This window comes from Chinchilla lanigera, unplaced genomic scaffold (genome assembly GCF_000276665.1).
Source record: "Chinchilla lanigera isolate Chin_1 unplaced genomic scaffold, ChiLan1.0 scaffold00018, whole genome shotgun sequence".
In the NCBI taxonomy this organism is placed as follows: Eukaryota; Metazoa; Chordata; class Mammalia; order Rodentia; family Chinchillidae; genus Chinchilla; species Chinchilla lanigera.
In genome coordinates this window covers 2,677,082-2,698,795 of record NW_004955419.1, presented here as the reverse complement: position 1 = coordinate 2,698,795, position 21,714 = coordinate 2,677,082, and the positions used below count along the sequence as shown (strand labels likewise).

Genomic DNA, 21,714 nt, shown 5'->3' with positions numbered 1-21,714 from the left:
TCACAGAGTACTATGCAGCTATAAAATCTGTATATAATGCTTCAGGGTAATCCTCAGAATGTGCTGATAAGTGATATTGTACCAAATAATACACAGTATGGTATCTTTAAACTAAAAAGAGGGGATAGTGGGTGTTGTAGTACACAGTAATCCCAGCATTCTGGGAGGCTGAGGAAAGGAGGTCACAGATCCAAGCCCAGCTTGGACAATTTAGTAATAATGTCTCAAAATAAAAAACAAAAAGGTCTAGGATACAGGTTGGTACAAAAGGCCCCCTCAATCTCCAGTACAACAGGAAGAGGTGGGGTAAACATAAATGTATTTATATGTAGTATTAAGTGGACAGAAAAAATCAAAAGGTTTTTTTGGGGGGACGTCTTTTCAAGACAGGGTTTCACTATGCAGTTCAGGCTGGCCCTGAACTCTCTTTGTAGTTCAGGCTGGCTTCAAACTTGCAGCAATCCTCCTGCCTCAGCCTCCCAAGTGCTGGGATTTTACAGGCATGTGACTATAAGAGTGCAGTGGATGGAAAGTGAAGCTAGATTCTCTGATTTTACTTTGTTTTATGCTTTTGAGTTTGGAACCATGCAAAAGTCTTATATAACTATAAAAGAAAATTAAAGTGCAATCTCCAAAAACAAAAGCAAAATGAAATTAATGAACCTATATATAATACTGAGTTGGCAGCTTAACTACAAAGAAAGTAATTTATTTAGGAAATTTATCACTCAGTAACTTACTTGTACATTGCCATGATGCATAGGAACCCTCCCTCCCAAAAAAACCCTTAAAATCTTTTTAGTAGTAGTATTACTGGTAATGATGTTGGTATTTCTATTCTGGAACCACGATTTCAATGTAAGAGAAAAGATACATAAATATAAATTCACAAAAATAAATATTCTGTAACCATAAATTTGCACTGGAATTATCAGAATTAACTCATGTTTCCTCTTTAAAAAATTTTTCTGAGCTCTACGCACTAAAAAACTACCCGAGTATGCACCCTAAGAGCTCAGGTTGTAATCTCCAAGTGCCATTTACCACCAAAAAGAAGCAAGACTCCTTGAAAAAATGGCTGACTCCAGAGTTAGGGAAGGAAATGTGTAAGATGAGCCTGGGACCACTTGTCATACAAGAAAGCAAGGAAGCTAAGAAAGATTACTGGCATTATAAACAAAACCTAGAGGTCAGTATTAAGGAACTGGTTACACAAAAGGACAACTTAAAAAAAAAAATTAAAAAAAAAAAAAAGACAACTTCAGCAACAAAAAGAAAAACAACTGCAATCAATTGAAAAAATACCAAATATGCTTTAAAAACCCACAAGTTCATAATGACACAAAGAAAAAAATCTTCACTGGTCACTTAGATAGGATGCTAGGGAATAAACTCGTAATTGTGAAAACTGTCAACAAAGGGAAAGAAGCGTTTATCCTGCCTTTCTCAGGAACTGTGTCTGAGAACAACCAAATAATACATTAAGCTTCTTTACTTGAAGACTAATTAATAAAGAAAGAATGACAAAATTAGAAATCACCATTTTGCCACTCCTAATGAAATAGTTAATTTCCCATCAATGGCCACTAAAACCATTAGGTGAAGAGCTGATGAGAATAACTTAATAATGGATGGACAACACCTGGCTCCACCATCAATCTTAGCAACACAAAGAAACAAGACAACAGTCCATGTTTCCTGGGGTGGTACAATAGGAAATATGGAAAAACATCAAAATATTCTTACCAAAAATTAAACTTCAATAGGAGCAAGCTTCTGCACCTGACAGTTTATAGAAAATAGCAGAACAACCATATTAAATGAGACCATGCAGACACAATTAAAATCTAAAATGCAGGAAATTCAGGAGGACAAATGCCCTAGTTTCTTCAACAAATAAATTACAAGAAAAAATAATACTGAAATAGAATCTATATATTAACCAAAAGTAATATGTGGACCACAGTTCTAAACCTGAACAAACCAAATGGGGAAAAACAAACCAAAAGAAAAACTTGAGACAACCAGGAAAATGTAAACAGTGATTGATATATGATAATATTAAAGAAATTATTTCTTTATAAATTGTATATTAAAAACAATTTCCTTATGATTTTAAATAGTAATAATTACTTATTTATAATTAAAGTAACAACTATATTAACACAATATAAAGAAATTTTAGAGATTACTGGTATTGAGATTTCTTATGTGTTAAAAATACATAAGCATTTAGGTATGAAATTATATGATAGCTAGAATTTGCTTTAAACTAATCCAGAAGAGGCAGGTAGTAGAATACATAAATGAAATGAAACAAGACACATGTTGATAATTTTTGAAGCTGGGTTATAGACGTTGGGGGATTCGTTAAACGACTCTATCTCCTTTTATGCAAGTTTGCAATTTTCTATAATAGAAGTTTTTAAAAGGAAATTTAAACTGGAGAAAAATTACATTATCACATCACTACTATGATCAAGTCATCTCACCTCAGAGTAAAAAGGAAAGTTCTTACAAGAGGCTCTACGGGTGTCCCATGACTGACTTCTCTGATTCCACTCTTCCCCTGCCTACCTTCCTAATCAATACATTTCCTAAGCATTCCTTGAATACACTAGCACACTTCTGTCTCAGAATCTTTGCACTTGCTATTCCCTGCCCTCAAAACACTCATATCTCAATTTCTGCACGACTCTCCTTCACCACACTGAGATCACTCTTCAAACACTCACTTCCTGAGGCCTTCCTTGATCATCCTGTAAAAAACAGCACAATCCGCTGCCCAGCACTCCCACTCCCTTACGTGGCTATTTCTTCTCTCTGTCACTTGCTCTACTCTTACAGACTGAGCTTGTTTACTGTCTGTTTTTCTCCATTATAATATACGCTCTACAAGGGCAAGGATTTTGTCTGGTTCACTATTTGTTGAGTAATTTATTATTTATAAATAATAAATATTTATTCAATGAGTGACTCTGGACCAAAGAAGTAAAAAAGAGTTGTAGGTATGGGCACAGGAAAAAGGCAGGAGACAGGAGACAGGAGACAGGCACAAAGGAGCGGCAAACTGGGAGACTTCGCAAGAGCCCTTCCTCCTGGTACCCGGCCATTCGCAAGGCCCAGCTGTACTTCCTGAAGCTCTACTTCAACATAAGCTTTTTCAAAAATAAAGGTTTTTACTTGCAAGTGAAAAACGTAAACAATATAAATGGTTAGAAGTCTTTGTTACACAAAATTAGAAAAATAGCCTAGAAAAGCAACTATCATCAGGTTTATGAGAAAAGCAAGTAGTATAATATTTAGGAAGATGAAAATGTGCATTAGAATTAATAAAGATTAATGAGTAGCTGGATACAAAACAAACAAAACCAATAGATGGGGGTTCTGTATTGAGGGAGACCAAACCCAGAGTCTCACCCATGCTAGGCAAGCACTTTACCACTGAGCTACACCCCAGGAACAACAGATTTCTTTATAGAAGTCTCATAAAGTTAGGGGCATGCAGCTATTTACAAAGGTATTATAAAACATCCAGAACAGTCTAAAACAGAGACACCTACAAAACTTCATAGTTATGAGCTATTTGTGTACAGAAAAACACACAGGGGGCTAGAGATTTAGCTCAGCGGCACAGCGCCTGCTTTGCAAGCGCAAGGTCGTGAGTTCGATTCCCAGTACTGGAAACAAAACAAAACAAAACAAAACCCCCCACACAAAATATATATAATTAGAATATTGTTAAAAATATGTATACCATTATATAGAAATGAAACGTGAATACATCAAAAATATTAAAACAGCAGTTACCTCTAGTTGAGATTACTGATAGCTTATTATAATTTTTATTTTTTTCATACAGAGGGTTTGGTAACTTCCCAGAACCCTGGCCACAGCTGACCGAGAAGGAAAGGAACAAGGCAACATCAAAGACTCCTCCATAGCCAGTGCTTCAGGAACTACTTGCTCCCAGCTGCCTACGGTATGGGAGTGAAGCAGAGTAGCAAGACTAAAGTCTCTGGCCAGGACAAGAATTCTGGCTTTGCCATCTCTATTACTTGTAAATATCTTCAAAGACTTACTTAGCCTGTGAACTTCAGTTTTCTCAACAGACATACTGACAGCTAATTTGCTGGACTTGAATACAGATGAAACAATAGCATATTATATACACAGAGCTGGTTATCCATGAGAGAGATTACTCTCAGGGAGATTTTGGAAACTATAGACTGCATTTCCTGTCTAATGCATCAGGAATTCCACAGGTAGAGTCCAGAAATGTATAAGGAATACCATGATAACACGAAATCCGGGATGCATTTCTAAATTTCTATATAGCCACTATATTTGGAAATCTTTAAGAAACCAATAATGGAAGTTACATAATCAAACTTCAGAACTACTTACAAATAATGTGAATGACACTATTGAGTTACTTCACTTCATGTGTAAAATGCTTGTCTTCCAATTAGACTTCAAGTTTCCTAAGGACAGAAGCATGTATTCCTCCAAGCCTTTAGCACAATCAGTAGGCACAGAGGAGTAATGGAAAAAATGCTTGTTAAATGACTCAACAAATAATGTAAAAAGGATATATACACTATTTTTAACAATGTAATGTAATATAATTAACAATGTAATTAACAATGTAATGTAATAATGTAAAAAAGATATATACACTATATTTAAAAAGGTGTTAACCTTTTTTAAAAAGTAGTGCTGGAGAACCAATAGCCTCCTACACACTAGGCAACTGTTCTACCACTGAACTACAATTCCTGGTCGTGTGTGTGTGTGTGTGTGTTAGAGATTGAGCCCAGAGACTTACACATGCTAAGCACACATTTTACCCATTAAGCTATATTCTCAGTTGTCCAATATAATTTTGAAACAACAATATTTAAAATACGGGGGCTCTGATATGACATTATTCCCGATAAAGCAGATTTTTGATGACATCATCTTCACATGTATCTATGCAATGTTGTTACAGGAATATGAAAAAGATCTTACCCTAAAGTACTGTACTTATCATGTGATATCATGGCATATGGATGAGTAAGTTCATAAAGAACTTCAGAATATGAACCAAATGGCCTCTAAGCATCTTTATAACTCCTCCACGTTTACACTGTCTTAAAGAATGGACTGGATTTAGAGGGAATAATTGTGAAAAAGGACATTCTACGGGAGCTCGTTATATTTATAACATTGATTTCCAGTAGAAAATAAAATAAAACAAAGGTAAGAAAAACCTATGAAAGGATTTAATAAAATGTGCAGAAAAAGAATAATGGAATGAGGACTGGGGATATAGCTCAGTGGCACAGTGGCTGCCTGGCAAGCACAAGGTCCTGAGTTTGCTTCACAGTACCAAAAAAAAAAGATGGAATGAATAGATGATTACCTATCCAAAACTCCAAGGAAGAGTAAAAGGATTTAGGCATGGCATTTCTTGCCAAATGAGAACGTGTGCTTGAAAGATGTGTGAAAACAAAATGGTTGCTCAGTTTGCCAGGAAGCTGCTTAGTGGACTGCTGATTTCACTTTTCTAGCATGCTTCAGGGTACCCAGAGTGCCAAGCTGTGAGTTAATGATGGAATCCAGCCTAAGGAAGAATTCAAAAACGCTCCTTTGTACACTGATAAAGTCTGATCTATCAGGAATGACCACCAAGCAGGTTATCAGTCTGGTCAGAATTAGGGTCAACATTTTAAAACATGGACAGACATTGTTATGGTTTGGGTCTAGGTGTCTCTCCAAAGCCTCATTCAGAGCCAGGCGTGGTGGCACACGCCTGTAATCCCAGCACTATGAAGGCTGAGGCAGGAGGATTGTTGCTAGTTTGAGGTCAGCCTGGGCTACAAAGTGAGCTCAGGGTCAGCCTGGGCTACAAAGTGAGCTCAGGGTCAGCCTGAACTGCGTAGCGAGACCCTGTCTCAAAAAGACCAAAAAAAAAAAAAAAAGCCTCATTCAGTCATAGATTTTTCAGAGGTGGCTAAAGCTAGAGTGTGTGAGGCTGGGATTAAGGGTGTATGATTACTAAACTGGTTTGGCACTACCCTAATCCTTGTAGCCAGGTACAATATAAGGGACAGAAAGAGGCCTGTCTTCCCTCTCGCTGTTTTGTCTGCCACAAACTTTCTGTTCTGCAATGCTTGCCTGCCATGCCACCTTGCCTTGGAGCCAGCTGACTACATACAGACTGAAACCTCTACAACCTGTGGGCCAAATAAACCTTTCTTTCCTTAATTTTGGCAATGGGTATTTTGTCTCTGCAAGGAGAGAAGTAACTAACACAGATACGTTAAGGTCTTTCTTCAGAAATTAGATCACAAGGTCAATTATTGAAATCTGTGAGAGACAGGAAACAGAGAGACGTATAAGTACAAAGTGTGACTGAAAAATATGGCATATTTAAACTTTTTTACAAATTCATTACAGTAAAAGACACATTGCCATTAATCTCCCTCAAAATACTCCCCCTTACTTAAAATATATTTATTCCATTGTTCTTATCACTTTCTGAAGCAGTTCTGGAAGATCTCTTTCTTGAGTGTCTTTAACTGCAACTGTCATGGCTGCAATGATGACATGAATCAATTCAAAACATTTATCTTTCATGATCATTTTGATTTTGGGGAAGGGCCGAAAGTCATACAGTGCCAGATCAAGTGACTGAAACAGATGAGGGCACACTGTAATATTTTTACAAGTCTCCCTTTCCACTGGGTGGATTGGAAGAAAGTGCACAAGATGAATGACACAAAGTTGGCAGCAACATTTGCCATACTTTCTATCACACCTTATAAATCTACTCACAAAAGAGGGCTTCTAAAATTGCTTCAGGAAGTGGCAAAAATGACACATTGTGTGTCATGTGAGTTTGAGGTGAGGGGAAGTATTTGTGTGTGGGGGGAGTAATGGCAATGTGTCTTTTACTATGATAAATTTTTAAAATTTAAACATTCAGGGGGCTGGGGATTTAGCTCAGCGGCAAAAGCGCCTGCCTGGCAAGTGCAAGGTCGTGAGTTCGGTTCCCGGTACCGGAGAAAAACCAAAAAAAAATAAAAATAAAAAATAAACATTCAATGCATTTTTGTCACTTTTTGTACATAATGGACAGCATAGTTACAAATCAATGCAAAAGGAGTACCATTTGCAGTAATGAACACCATTAAAGTGGATTCAAATTAAAGAAATGAATGGGAAAGGAGCAAATGAAATCATCTTTATTAGAGGTTTCAAAATTTAAAATGAACAATTTGTCATACTGTAAAAAGGATTACTGCACTTATATTTGATGTGCTCTTTCCACCCTATTTTTACTTATTTATTTATAATTTTTTAAGACATGAAAGTGAAGAAGGCAAAGGGTAGCTACAGAAATAGAGAAGCTTAGATAAAATGGTTGTGTATTCACTGATTAAGAAGAGATCAACAGGAACTACATCAAGACATATATGGAAATTCTGAAGAAAGTGGACAAGATGAATGATACAAAGTGTTCTCAGTTTATATGAAATACAACAGAGAGAAGTATTAACTCATCAACAGAGGAGGCTAGCCTAGAAAGACTTTTTTAGGAAAGAGAAACTGGGATGGGGGAATGGAGGAAGGAAAAAGCAAAAAGCAAAAAAAAAATTATATATATACATATAATTTAAGATAGTTATACTACTAATTTCTCTTGTTCACTAAAAGAAAGGTTTGTGCTAACATTATTCGGACAATTAAATGTTGATATCTTATACCCTGAGTAACTAATTTAAAGATAATAGATAGACAGATGATAGATAGAGGATAGATAGATAGATACATAAAGATAATTTAAGATAGTTATACTACTAATTTCTCTTGTTCACTAAAAGAAAGGTTTGTGCTAACATTATTTGGACAATTAAATGTTGATATCTTATACCCTGAGTAACTAATTTAAAGATAATAATATACAATGTATTACCCATTGTTACCTTCCTATTAACTGTTTTGGAAATTTTGTTTTAATTTTTTTTCTTTAAAATAAAGATTTTTTAAAATATCAAAAATAAAACTAAAGAGATATTCAAGCACTACAAGTCACAGAGCAAGATATGAAGAGGAAAAAGAAGAAAACGAGATTTCTTGTTCTACAGTCATTATTTAGAAACAATCACGAGGAAAAGCATACTTAATGAGGGTACTGGCATCTACAATCATAGTGGGAGAAAACAAGAAACACAGTGTGGTTTAGTATGAGACTGGTCTTTGTATGAGGACACAGCAGGATATAAAACACAGTATTATCACACTACCACCTCCTACTTGTATAATGTTAGTAGGTTAATGAAATGTCTCTGGGCCTCTGTCCCATCTGCAAATACCAGCACAATACCCACTATTTGCAAGACTGTTGCATTAAGTAATTCATGTAAAGCACCTAATACAGCACTGGGTAGGTACTACTGTTACTATTATAATCGTTAATATTGTTAGTCTTATAATTATTGTGTACCAATGGAGACAGCAAAGATTTATTAGGCATCTGTTGAAAACCAAGGTGGTACTCTTCCTCCTACCCCACAAGAATTTCACAATGGCCTACACCCCTAATCCCTTTTTTAATTTTTTATTTTCAGAAAGGGTCTTTCTAAGTCACTAAATTGTCTAGGCTGGGCTTGAACCTGCAATCCTCCTACTTCTGCCTCCAGAGTGTTGAGTTACAAGTGTATGCCGCCACACCCAGCTATATATTTCCTTTAAAAGAGAATGACAAGAAAACCTAGGAAACATGCTTTAACCATTGTAAAGTATTTTAATAGCAATCTACTTTCAGAATGGTTTTTTAAAGTCTTTTCCTCTTGTGAGCTTAAAGCTTTGACTAAATATAGTTAGCCTTCCTAACCCATACCATATGAACAGCATTAAAATGTAAATAATACCAGCAACATAATAGTTTTTAAGCTAAAAGAATTAGCGTATATACCAAAAAAATTGTTATTAGGGCCACTAATGAGGCAAGGGTAAGTTTACATTAGAAATGGTCAGAGTGATCTGTAATCCAGAGATACATCTAAAAAAGCACAGCATAATCCCTGCCCCTAAGAGCAAGGTATTAACATATTTTGTGCAAAATGTCCCCTGCACATATGAATCCCTGTGACCCAGAGTGAAAGGTGGACAAAAAGACAAGATGTGAAGAACACAGGGCTTCGGAGGGTCGAGGCCACAAGGGAAGAACTCAAAACATAAGAGTATCTACCCAGAGGGTTTAAAAGAATGAATTAAAAATAAAAGTTCTTATATAATAATACAAACTAAATATATAAATATTGAATTAAGAATTAAAATTATTTCCATTTACCTGATTGCTTAGAATTTCTTTCTTTCCACTGAATATTTTTGCATTTGATCTGGTTTTGTCTCTCTTTTCGGAGTCGTTCTAATCTTTGAGCTTAAAAAGAAATATTATAACTATAAGTTTGTCAATGAAAGTTTACTATAAACAAAGACATAATTAACTACCTTTATATGAATAAAGATGTTTTATATTGCATATGTAGGGAAAAAGTCATAAAATTTTAAAGGTGGCACCCCTGAAAAGCAAATACCAACAAAAACATGAAAATATTCTTGATTTATAATTGAAATTAGAGGATATAAAACATTAATAGAGATCATAAAGATAGTATTAACATGGAAGAGAATAATAAAATGTGAAAACTTCTGTGATTAATATGACATTTCATTATATAAATCATTAATAACGGTCTTAAAGGAATTTTAATGCACAAATGAACTGAAGTGAATATTACATTACAGGAATAAAATTACTGTTATGAATTACTCTACCCGTTTCAAAAATTAAAGATAAATGAACTCAGACTAGACTATTAAAGTTTTAAATATAAAATCCTTTATCTAAAAATCATGAAAATTATAAAATGTCAAAGCTATATAAATTAGCATAGCTTTTCTTCAGTGGGCTGAAACAGTTTATAGGTAGTAAAATAAATGATTTGTATCTTTGTAACATTAGTCAAATCTTAAAAAGAACAATTTTTCTTTTAAAAAATTTTAAGATATGCTGAAAGGATTATAGTAAATTCCATAGTCACTAGGACAACCAACAATCTCAATTAATTATTAGCATCTAAGTGCTACCTAAAGAAATTTCAACAACACCAGGAGTTACCTAAAATCATGCACTTGTGTGATTATCTTGCTACTCTACTAGCTGATCCACCTTCAAAAACTGGTAAACTGATCCTTTAAAGAAACACCATCTGGTATCCTTTAGAAGGGCTGCATTACAGAGATCACAATGGAAAGGAAAGTCACAACTGATTTCATTTCTTCAAGTTGTTTTCTCTTGCTAATCTTCAACATCCTATTCTGGTACATTACTAATAGAAAAGAAAAAAATGTACTTTTCAACCACTTTACACTCTTGCCTTGGCATTGTGGTAGGGAAACACTGAAAGTAAGCTTGCCAGAAATTTAAACTGTGCTGCCGAAAGCATTCTGACAATGTCACTATATATTCTAACCAAATTCCACTGAAGAAAAATACATTCAATTGCAATTAATAAATGTGAAGGGTACAGCCAAAGCAGTATAATCATAACGCTCTCAATTTAGCAGCATTCTCCTACTGAAATCCATTTGACCTGTCATATAAGATATCATCTCAATAACCTGCAAGGAAGTCAGTTTCAACTACAGAACTGAGAATCAATGGTTCTAAATTATATTCAAACCTTCACTCAAATCCTATTTTGATAAAAGTTCCCTTAGATATGGGAAATGCTATTATTTCCATCACGAGAGCAAATTATTCTTTTTGATGTCATGGACGGTGAATTGTGAACTAAAACCTTAATGTGGGTTTCACTGTACAATGTATCCAGCTCTACTTGCAATAATCCTTTATATACACTTTACATTTGGACCGCAAAAATACATAAATATTTTCAATGTTGTACTACATATCCTACCAGGACCTCTCCTCAGAGTTAGTGGGTTACTGCTGGTGATTTGGAGATTGTATTCTTGATGATCTAAAAAATAAAAATTATCTCCTAGAAAACCCTGTCATATGAGAACTACAATACACTATACCCAAGTAAAGTCAAGGTTCATCACATTCTCCTTGAAAGGCTACCAAACTGTATAAGCTGGAAAATGGGCAATGAATACATATTTTAAAGCTAGTAAATATATATATATACCAAAGTTGAGCATTTTTAAACCACAAAGATCAATGGGTAGCGACCAACTTAATAAGGGTATCAAAAATTGGGGCACCTTTTCTAATTTCATACCCAGTATAAAAATTCCTATTAAAAATAAGCCCTCATGAGCTAAATTAAACATTTCCCCCTTTAAAAATTAAACAAATGTTAAAATAAAATCAGGGCCAGGGATATAGCTCAGCAGCACAGCACCTGCCTGGCAAGTGCAAGGTCGTGAGTTTGATTCCCAGTACCAATAAAATAAAATAAAATAAAATAAAATAAAATAAAATAAAATAAAATAAATCAGCCTAACAAGGACTCAATTGCCTCAGTCCCCTCTTTCACCCCCTACAATTCCTGCAGGGGTAAGAACTGTCTCAGGGAGCAGCCTACACCTTTGGCTATTCAACTCTCTGCATTAAAGGTTCTTTATTTTGTCAGCCTGAAACCTGCCTCCAAGTAGTCTTACCTACTGGACTAATGTTGCTCTCTGTAAAGGCAGTCAAAACAGGTGCACCGCCCTTTCTACAAGTGCCTTTTTACAAAGGTAGCATAGCACGTGTCTTTCCTCTTCACATGTCCACCTATTTCTCTTCTGTCTACTCCTTTCTAGTAAAACCATTCCAGAGAACCGCTCCATTCACACTTGCAGAGACAGAGTGTTGCTCAGCCTCAGTCTGACACATGAATGTTCCTAGTAATGTGCAGAAGTTACCCCCACTGAGCCTATTCCGACATTATACATTATTCCATAAGACTGTTTACTGATTTAAAGTTCAGAAGACATGACTAGAAGACAATGTTTACCTGTGTTTGAGCGTCTTCTAATACCAAAGTCCCAACTTGAGGTAATATCGACTGACTGGGCATACACATAGCCCTGAGTCTCACCATTGCTTCCCTGAATTTCTGACCCACTGTCTCCAGGCATTGAAGGAAGATGAATCTTCTCTAGGTCAACATCATGATCAATGAGAACCATCTCACACATTCCCGTGTCATCACTGGTCACATGTGACTGTCGAATATGAGCTAGAATGATAGTTGGATTGTCCAAGAAGGCCATCCTTTCTGTGGGCCAATTTCCTTAAAAGGCTATTTTCTCCTCTTCATATTGTTTCACGAGCTCACCTACCTAGAAACATGATGTACACAGCAATATTTAAGAATAAGGCACAAAATGACTGAATCATTCTTTAAACAAATTCAGTGTAGTAAAATGCTACCTTGGAAATCAACATTTATTCCTGTACCTAGGAGCTTAAAAAGATTAAATCAAAGCTGAAAGAAAATCCTATAAACACAAGGGATTATGGCTCTAGTCAATGAGATCTCCATGATATCAAAGAAGGCTTGTTCTCTTGCAAAACAAGTAATAGTAACTCCTTAGTCAGGTTACTCAAAGCACAGAACTCCTGTGAAAACAAGCCAGGCGTGGTGGTGCATGCCTGTAATCCCAGCACTTGGGAGGCTGTGGCAGGAGGATCCTTGAGAATTTGAGGCCAGCCTGGGCTACAAAGTGAGCTCAAGTCCAGCCTGAACTGCATAGCAAGACCCTGTCTCAAAAAGACAAAAGAAATCCCAATAAATTCTCTTTCCTTTCTACCTTTACTCCCATACAGTCTTCTCATTATCTTACAAGGTTGTAGGGGAATGAGTTATATTTTCTTCAAATGATGTACTAAAGTACAAAACTGTATTTCATCAATTTACATTTTCCTTCCTGTCATATGATTGTGAAGTATTTAAACGGGTACAATGCTTTCTGAGATACTGGGGATTTTACAAAAGTGTACACCAACATAATTTTGCTCAATAAACATATTTCCCTTTCTTCGATTTAAGATAGTATTGTGCTTTTAAAATAAAACTTATTAATCAAAGTTGCCTTGCTACAGAATTAATTTCTTATTTTAGAAACCTAATTATAAGAGCTGCTTCCTTGATCCTGTTAAAAAAGTAAGGACATTTATTCTAGGAATAAGATGATATCTCCTCAATTAAACGGGAATACTCAACAAAGAAAACGCTACGGAACAGTGGTCAGGAACTAGGCCCTAGAAACAGAACTGGGTTCAATCCTGGCCCTGCCACTTGCTAGCTACGCAATCTTGGTCAAAATACTTAATCTTTTTAGCTTCTCTTTACGTTCTTCATTCATAAATTAGAGGTTCCAGGGACAACAAGACATATAGGTGATAATGCAAGTACAGTGTTCAAAAGACTAGACAGTACAAGTAAATAAATACAGGCTGTTAATAATAAGCATGACAATTGTAAAAAATATCACTAGTTTCAGCTTTCAATTCTTGTTTAAAGTATCCGTAAAACCTATCAATATGTTATCCTTCTCTGGTGAGTGGGTGGCAGACAAAATAAATCTGTGGCTCCTTTGTGACAGAGGATACTGCAGGTCATCTGGGCCAGCTCCTCCTTTCCCCAAAATCATTTTGAAGTACAAAGAATGTGAAAGCTTGATTGAATATGCTCCTGGGGATAGTCCTAAAAGAGTTTTGTTTTTAGAAATACCTGTAACTGCCAGCCACGGTGGTGGTGAGGCAGGACTGCAACTTCAAGCTTGGTCTGAGCAACTTAGTGACTTAGTGATACCCTCTTGCAAAATTAAAAAAAAAAAAAAAAAAATCAAAGAAGGACTGGGGATATTACAAAATTAAAAGGAAACATTTAAGTTTCACTTGTAGAATTTTTTCTATAACCACAAAGAAATGTACGCACCCACAGAATTACTTATAAATGAAGTACTTGTCACAGAATCACAAGATCACAGACTGCCAGAGCTGTAAACATCCTCAAAGAGCAATCACAAGAAGCCATCTTCCACTGGGAAAGAAAGGCAGGCGATTGGCTGCTGGTAGAGGGGCAGGCACTCACGCCTTCATATTGAATAGCTCTCCCCACACACACAAGCACAAGGATGGCAGTAAGAAGCTACACATTTAATGGGTGTTTTGCCATCAAAAAGTCGAAGGACAAAGTAAAAGTACCCTCAAGAACATCTTTTTCAGCAAAATGAATCAGCTCCACTACAGTTTATGAAGGAAAGAGGAAAGGGCAAACACCACTGCAGGCACACACCAACCACCCAACTTAATCCTTATACAACAGAGGCCTCAAAACATCCCAACATCAGCAGATATCTTCTCTGTTAAAACACTGTGTCTGGTCTGGGAATATAGCTCAGTGGTAGATAGTCCTTGCATATCATGTATAAGGCCGAGGAATTCAGCCTCAACACTTACACCAACAAAAACCACTGACTGCATACATTTAGGAATCAGTATGAGTCACTCAACAATCAGTCAATACCAGTTCTGATTAAATTCCCACAGGACCACCCTGGGAACTGTGCTACTACATGAGTCACTTTCCACAACACTACTGTATAAGTAAAAGTACCCTTACTGTATAAGTCATTTTCCTACTACATGTTCTTGAAGACTTAGATTATAAGCTTCCCAAGGACAAGGGCCAAAGAGCTACAACTCTTCTGGCAAAAAGAATGGTACACATAGTAGGAATGCAACACATGTTGCTGTCCAATTTCCAGTGACTATCCAATTTTGTTGCAGAATCATATATAAGCATGTCAGGTGTAAGTGTGAGTACAAAGAAATGGCCTTTTTATTAATGCCAATACAAAATATGCCCTTCAAAATGGTCACCTAGGGACACTATCAACTTAGGCCAACAGTCTTGCTTTTCAGAACAAAAAGGATATTTTTAAAATCTGCTTAGAAGTAGCTAAGTTTCATTTGAGGGTATACTTGATTTCCAGGCCAAAAACATTCATAATATAGATAAAAGCAACTTATTTTCTCTTTTCAGTGGTACAAAGAGCGAAACAACTTTTAAAAAGACTAATACTGGCAGGGGTTCAGAGAAATGGGCGCTGCCATGGAGGGCATAAAAATTGGGACTTTTTAAAGAATAATTTGATAATATGTACCACAATGTATAGTAGAAACACTCTCTGAGCAAACCCACTTCTAAGATTTGATTAAGGAGCTAACTGTAAAAATGTTTACCTCAACTGTTTGTAATATATAATAACACTGTGAAAGTAATCTAAATATCTATCCCTAGTATATACACCTTGACACACACATATGACAGAACGCTATGAGCAACTGGCAACGCATAGTGGAGGTAGATAAACAAAAGGTGGTGTACAGCATAGCACAGAATATTACCTAGCCCTAAAACACAAGAAATTCTGACATGCTTCACCATGGATAAAACTTAAGGACACTATGCTAAGTAAAGTATGCTAGTCACAAAGGACATGTACTTGTATGAGGCCCTATATTAATCAAATTCCAAGACGGAAAGTAGAATGGTGGTTTCCAGGGGAATGGGGAGAAAGGAACTAGGAGGTTTTTAATTGCTAAGTTTCAGTCTGGGAATGTAGAAAAGTTCTAGAGATGGATGGTAGTGGCAGCTGAAAATAATGTGAATGCATTTGTGCCAATGAACTGTACATTTAAAAATAGTTAAAATGGTAAATTCTATGTTAGCTGTATTTCCCCATAACTTTCAATTTTTCAACTGAAAACTATTAAAAAACCTAGGGAATATTAACCAAAATTCAGTTTTCTTCTTGCTTTTAATAAGAGAGTCTCTCAAACTATTTGTGTATATAACAAATCTCCACGAATAGGGAATCTATTAACACAATATAACCCAAACTTATTTGCTCTTTAAACACTTTTTTTCTCAAGAAACACTAAGACATATCAATATTTCAAAGAGCATAATTTACGAATGCTGCTCTAAGCTTTTACAGGTTGTCTTTTCAGATCTTGAATGCCTTCCTGGATGTAACTTTTGTTTTGACATGGTCTCACTATTTGTTCAGGCTGGCCTGGAACTCACTATGCTCACTATGTGGCCCAGGCTGGCCTTGAAACTCACAAAGATCCTCCTGCCTCAGTCTCAAGAGTGCTGAGATTACAGGCAGGCACCACCACACCCAGCTGGACATAACCCAATTCGTGACTCTTAGAGGCAGTTCTTTTTATATACCTCTACACTATCAGATAAACAACAATATCAGGCTCTGCAGATCAGCTCCCCTAAGATGTCCTATCTTTAAAGCGTCTTTCTTCCGCTATTTAAAAAAATACACTCTGAAGATTGCACCCAGGGCCTTGTACATGTTATATACAGTCACTCTAACACTAAGCTACACCCCAGCCCCCTTCTCCCACTTTTTAACTCCCAGTTTTTTTTAAACATAAAAATTTGTGTTACTCAAAATGGAAGCAATAGGGGCATCTGTGCAGAGTGGGCAAACAGTAAGAGATGTCCTAAAATGAGAGCTATTTTTAATGTAGTGGGTAAATCACCTTATAAAAGGTGATAATCAACAAGTATTTGTTCCTATTATGTGGGAAAGGTAGCTGTAGGTGCAATTTGGATACTATTACCACTTGACAGATATCTTTGTGTTCATTAATGAACATATAATCTGTATGTGATAAATTGGAACATGCCCTAAACACGGGAATAACTGTTAGGTTTTGGTGGTTATCAAGTCTGAATGCAATTTTTTTTTCTGAATACAATTTTTAGTAATAACCCCATATACACACATGCCCCCACACACAATCCCAAACTATTTGCAATGGCTTGTAGAAAAATAATGAAGTACAATATGGTTAAAACGCATGCACACACAGAGATGGGAGAAATACAAAGGGGAAGCAATTCAGGATAAATCCACAAAACCCAGTATCTGTGATAAGATTTTGCACATTTGCTACAGGTAGAGAGCAGAATCCCAGAAGCATACAGCAATTATAACAGCCAACCTTAACTCACTACAAAAACTAGAACTGTTTTATCCTTTTATATCCGTTAATTCATATAACATTTAAATTAACCCTATTAAGATAATTACTATTTTTATCCCCATTTACGGATGAAAAAACTGAGCCACAGAAAGGTTAAGAAACTCACCTAAAGGTAGACGGCTAAAACACAATAGAACTAAGAATCAAATCTAAGAGCTTCAAATCTTAACACTATACCATTCAGCCTCTCAAAACAAAAAGAAACAAAGAGTTGCAACAGTCGTAATACAAATGATTTTTTAAAAATCCTATTGTGCTTTTTTAGTTCTGTGGCCTGAGAAATGTTTCTCCCATGGGTCCCTGTGGAAGACAGAAGACAATAAATGTGTTCTGTAGTAGATGAGACCCTTAGCTACTAATGTGACAGCGATTTGCACAACAGCAAGAAATAAGCAATACGTACGTGAGGGTTGTTCAAAAAAAAAGAAAGTTAAAAATTTCACATATAAAAGGAACTTAGAGATCACTTACTTTTTTACTTTAAACCATAAAAGGTTTACTTTATATACCCAGTTAGATCTAAGTGTATCTTGTGTTTGTTTGCTTGTATTACAGCACTGGGGATCAAACTCAGCCTCATGCATGCTAGGTATGCACTCTGCCACTGAGCTAGGTATTTTTGAAAATCCCCAGTAACTTAGGTACAAGTCCATACCTAAAATATTCCTTCTTCAAATAACCCATCATAAGCAAATGAGCCTTCCACTTCCTAAGAACTTGTCATAAGCAACAATATGAGTTCAAATGCTCAATTAGAGCATTCTCTAAGTAATTAGAAATTCTCTTAGTTACTTTTCTTGATGCTGAGGCAAAATACCCAGCACCCAAAGTTAAAGGAGGAAGGTTTTATTTAGCTCAGTTTGTAGAGGTTTCAGTCCATACCTGGCCAGCTCCCAGGCAGGGTGGCGTGGCAGAGGGTTGTCACAGAGGACACAGTTCATGGTGCTCACAAGATGGCAAAAGCAACAAGGGATAACCACAGCTTTTTCTGTCCCTTTTATCTTATTGAGGCTACTTAGGGCAAGCAGCACTCACACCCTTAATTCTAGTGCCCTTGATCCTAGCACTGCACCATGAATTAATCCCAGTGTCACACACTCTAGATCCAGTCACTTCTGAAAAAAGCTCCACCAAAACCAAAAAAAAAAAGAAATCATACAAATGTATGGGGCTAGGGATTTAGCTCAGCAACACAGCGCCTGCCGGGCAAGCGCAAGGTCGTGAATTCGATTCCTGGTACCAGAAAAAAAAACAAAAACAAAAACAAAAAAAAAAAGAAAAGAAAAGAAATCATGATAAAAGCCTCATCAATGACCGCATGAGGCTTTGGGGGGCATCTAGACACAAGCCATAATATTCTCCTCCCTAGACTTTTTTCAAAATACGTACGCGCTTCCCTCTGCCAGGCAGGCTTCTCATCCCCTTACCTGCAATCTGTGAAAACTTGTCTGAATAAGCAACAGCCTGAGGCTTCTCAAAGGTCTGCAAATTCCCAATCAAAAATTACTGCTGCCCCATCAATGTGTCATATAAATGCTGGCATGTTAATTGTGTATTTATAAGATTGTTAATGGTTAGTTAATTTACCTCCCACACTATTATTGTACTTGAAATGATTTAACGTCTGCTAAGGGAGTTAACAACATGTAACAGCAGATGTGAGAATTTTTTTTTTTACCTTTCCACACTGTACCCCGACTTCATGCCATCAGCATTAGGCAAGTCAAACCTGATTCTTAAGGGCTAAAGAAGCGCTCGCATTGATTTTCCGCAACAAAGAATTATCATAAGTGAGAAAAGCAAAAATCTTTTGTTATATACAAAATTTTCCACTTATAAAAATCAACAGACCCTTTTTTTACTAAGATCTCAACATTCTTTGATCTAAAGTTCAGAATTCATACCTCCTGGGATCTGAAAATAATTGAAGTGACTATTAAAATAAAATGCACTTTATTGCTTTTAAATTTCTTTCTCTCTTTCCAATTTAAATTAGACCTGCATTTATTTTTCAGGGTAGCAAAAATTGAGAGTTTTTTTCCCTGTTCTGGGAATTAAAAATCCTTTCCAGGTGACTATGCCTAATTTCCTTAAGTAGCAAACAATGAGACTATATACGTGGAGATTATTTTTTCCTTTTTATTTCCATACTTTGAATAAAATTACTTACTAGATTAAATTAAAACAACAGGAAAAAAATATTTGTGTCTTCTGAATGAGATTGACTCACTGCCAGACATGAGAGTGTATGCCCATAATCCCAGCCCTTGAGAGGCTGAGGCAGGAGAACTGCTGTGGCTTGAGCCTAGCCTAGGCTCCATAGCAAGTTCAAGGCCACCCTGAACTACCTAGCAAGCACCTGGGAAATAGGAGAGAGAGAGGAGAGAGGAGGGAGGAGGGAGGAGGGAGGAGGGAGGGTAGAGGAGAAAGGAGAGAAGAGGGAGAGAAGGGGGAGAGAAGGGAAAAGGAAGAGAGGGGGAGAAGGGGAGAGGGGGGAAGGGAGAGGGGAGAGGGGAGAGGGGAAGGGAAGAGTTTAGAGGGGAGGGGAGATTCACTCATTAAGCATTATCTTAATGCCAGGTACTAGGAATCCTACAAAAACATGTGAACACTGCCCCCCCGCCCGCCTCAGGCATTACAAGCTTCAGCAGAGGAGCCTTGTCATATGCCACGCATTAAATATAAGGCAATGTCCACGCCAACCTACAAAGAAGACACTCGGTAAAATGTTTTCCAAGAGACGGTTCATAGAAAGCTTCAGGAAAGGAGACAGTAGCATTTTGAGGATAGCTATGCTTTACTTAGGCAAAAACACAAGCGGAATAGTAACATTGCCTGAGCTCTTACTATGGGCTGTACTAATCACTTTTCATGCAACAACATATTTAATCCTTACAACCCACCACTCAGGAGAGAGGTATTAATACTACCCTCATTTTGTAGATTTTTTTTAAAATCTACATACAGCTCTTCCTACTGAGGCCACCTGATGTGTAACTAGGGCCACATGGGTTCAGCCAGCCCCCTACCGGTCTACCAGGAGACAAGGTCTATTCTATCAAATGTCTCCCTTGGACAAAGGGATCTGATCCTTAATTTTCTTGCTTTGTACCACTAACCTCCAACTAAATACCTCAGAATCTTAGCACCTGTAAAGATCTTATTAAAGGAAGCCTGGTACAGTATAGCAGCTCTTGAATTTCTCTAAGACACATCTGAGGGACAGAGGGGAATGACCACAAATCAAGGTATGAGAGGACCTAGAGCAGCCACCTACAGCAACATGCCATAAGAACTTTATTTTTAGAATTCAATGAAATTTTGCATTCCACCATATAATGCAGTGCAGCTGTATTTGTTTCAACAGGGAAAATACCACTGAAATTGATACCCCAGGAAAAAGTACAGTATCTGCTGGCACATCCCCAGATTTTCCTAATCCATGTGAACAGTAAAGGTCTACTGAGAGACACAGGCTTTGGTGTCAGAAATATCTGATTTTTGTGAAGACTAACTGGCATTAGGAATGGACAATTGAAAATCTAAATTTTTAACCGGTATTTATAATGATAACTACAAAATATGAAGCATACCAAACTATAAAGTTCTAAGCACAAGTTAGACTAGAATATTATTCAGCTACTATAAAACAATTAGTATTGTCAAAGTGCTTAGAAATAACATTTATTAGCTAGCAATAGCTGTGAAACTTCAGACAACCTAACCACCCACCATCTCTAAAACTCCAAACCTGCCAACATTTCTGGCTGTTACAAGAAATCTGCCAGTTTGGTGCAATGTAGCCCTAAATTATCTTTCCAATGGGTGTTGTCTCTCTGATATAAAAAGATTTGACTGACACTTGTGAAAATAAACAATTTTAGGTTTTACTTTAAGATCTCAGGTAAAAATGTTTATAGTTTTACCAAGAGTGAAGAATATGAATAATGGAAAGAAACTAGCTATTTTTCCAATGTGAAATTACTGGCTTAGGAGCTTAAACTATAAATACCATTTAACTGTCTACCCAATACTTACCCGCAGATTTCATTCATTTGACAAGTACTTATAAAGCACTTACTATGTGTCGAGCATTAGAGATACAGTGCTGAGCAAAAAACAAAACACTCAGCCACTGCTTTCACGGAGATCAAAATTCTAAGGCAGCGCCAGAAATTCTTGCCTCTTCATTCATCAGACTCCTCTGTTTCCCACCCACTTTGAGTGTAAGTGGGATCTGACTTCTTATACCCAACAGACTGAGAGAAAGGGATGGGAAACAGTCCATTATATAAGGCTTTGTCTTAGCCAACTAACAGATGCTAAACTAGAGATTCTCCTGTAGGCCTCGAAGAAGTAAATGGTCATGTTATGAACATACTATCCATGGCAAGGGCTGAAGGCAGCCTCTAGGAGTGCAAACTTCAGACAACCTAACCACCCACCACCAGCTAGCAAGAAAAGGGGCCACAGCCTTCAGCTAGAAAGAAAAGGGGACACCTCAGTCATACAGCCACAGGAAACAAATCTTACCAACAGCCTGAGAGAATCTGGAAGCTGTTTCCATAATTGCGCCCCCAGGCGAGACAGAAACCGGCTAACACCTTAATTTCATCTCTGAGACC

At 36.8% G+C, this 21,714-nt stretch overlaps 1 protein-coding gene across 5 annotated transcripts in view; it reads right to left on the bottom strand.

Annotated features, from left to right (window-relative positions):
* The window catches only part of Mapkap1 (mitogen-activated protein kinase associated protein 1), a 230,844-nt gene that overhangs the window by 188,710 nt on the left and 20,420 nt on the right, over positions 1-21,714 (bottom strand). For all 5 annotated transcript variants that reach the window (XM_005382456.2, XM_005382455.2, XM_013513217.1 and 2 more), the window contains 2 exons: positions 12,024-12,351; positions 9,344-9,433 (listed from right to left, as the gene is read on the bottom strand). In XM_005382456.2, the coding sequence (XP_005382513.1) occupies positions 9,344-9,433; positions 12,024-12,282 (349 nt within the window). In that variant the 5' untranslated portion in view covers positions 12,283-12,351. The remainder of the gene's footprint in view (positions 1-9,343; positions 9,434-12,023; positions 12,352-21,714) is intronic.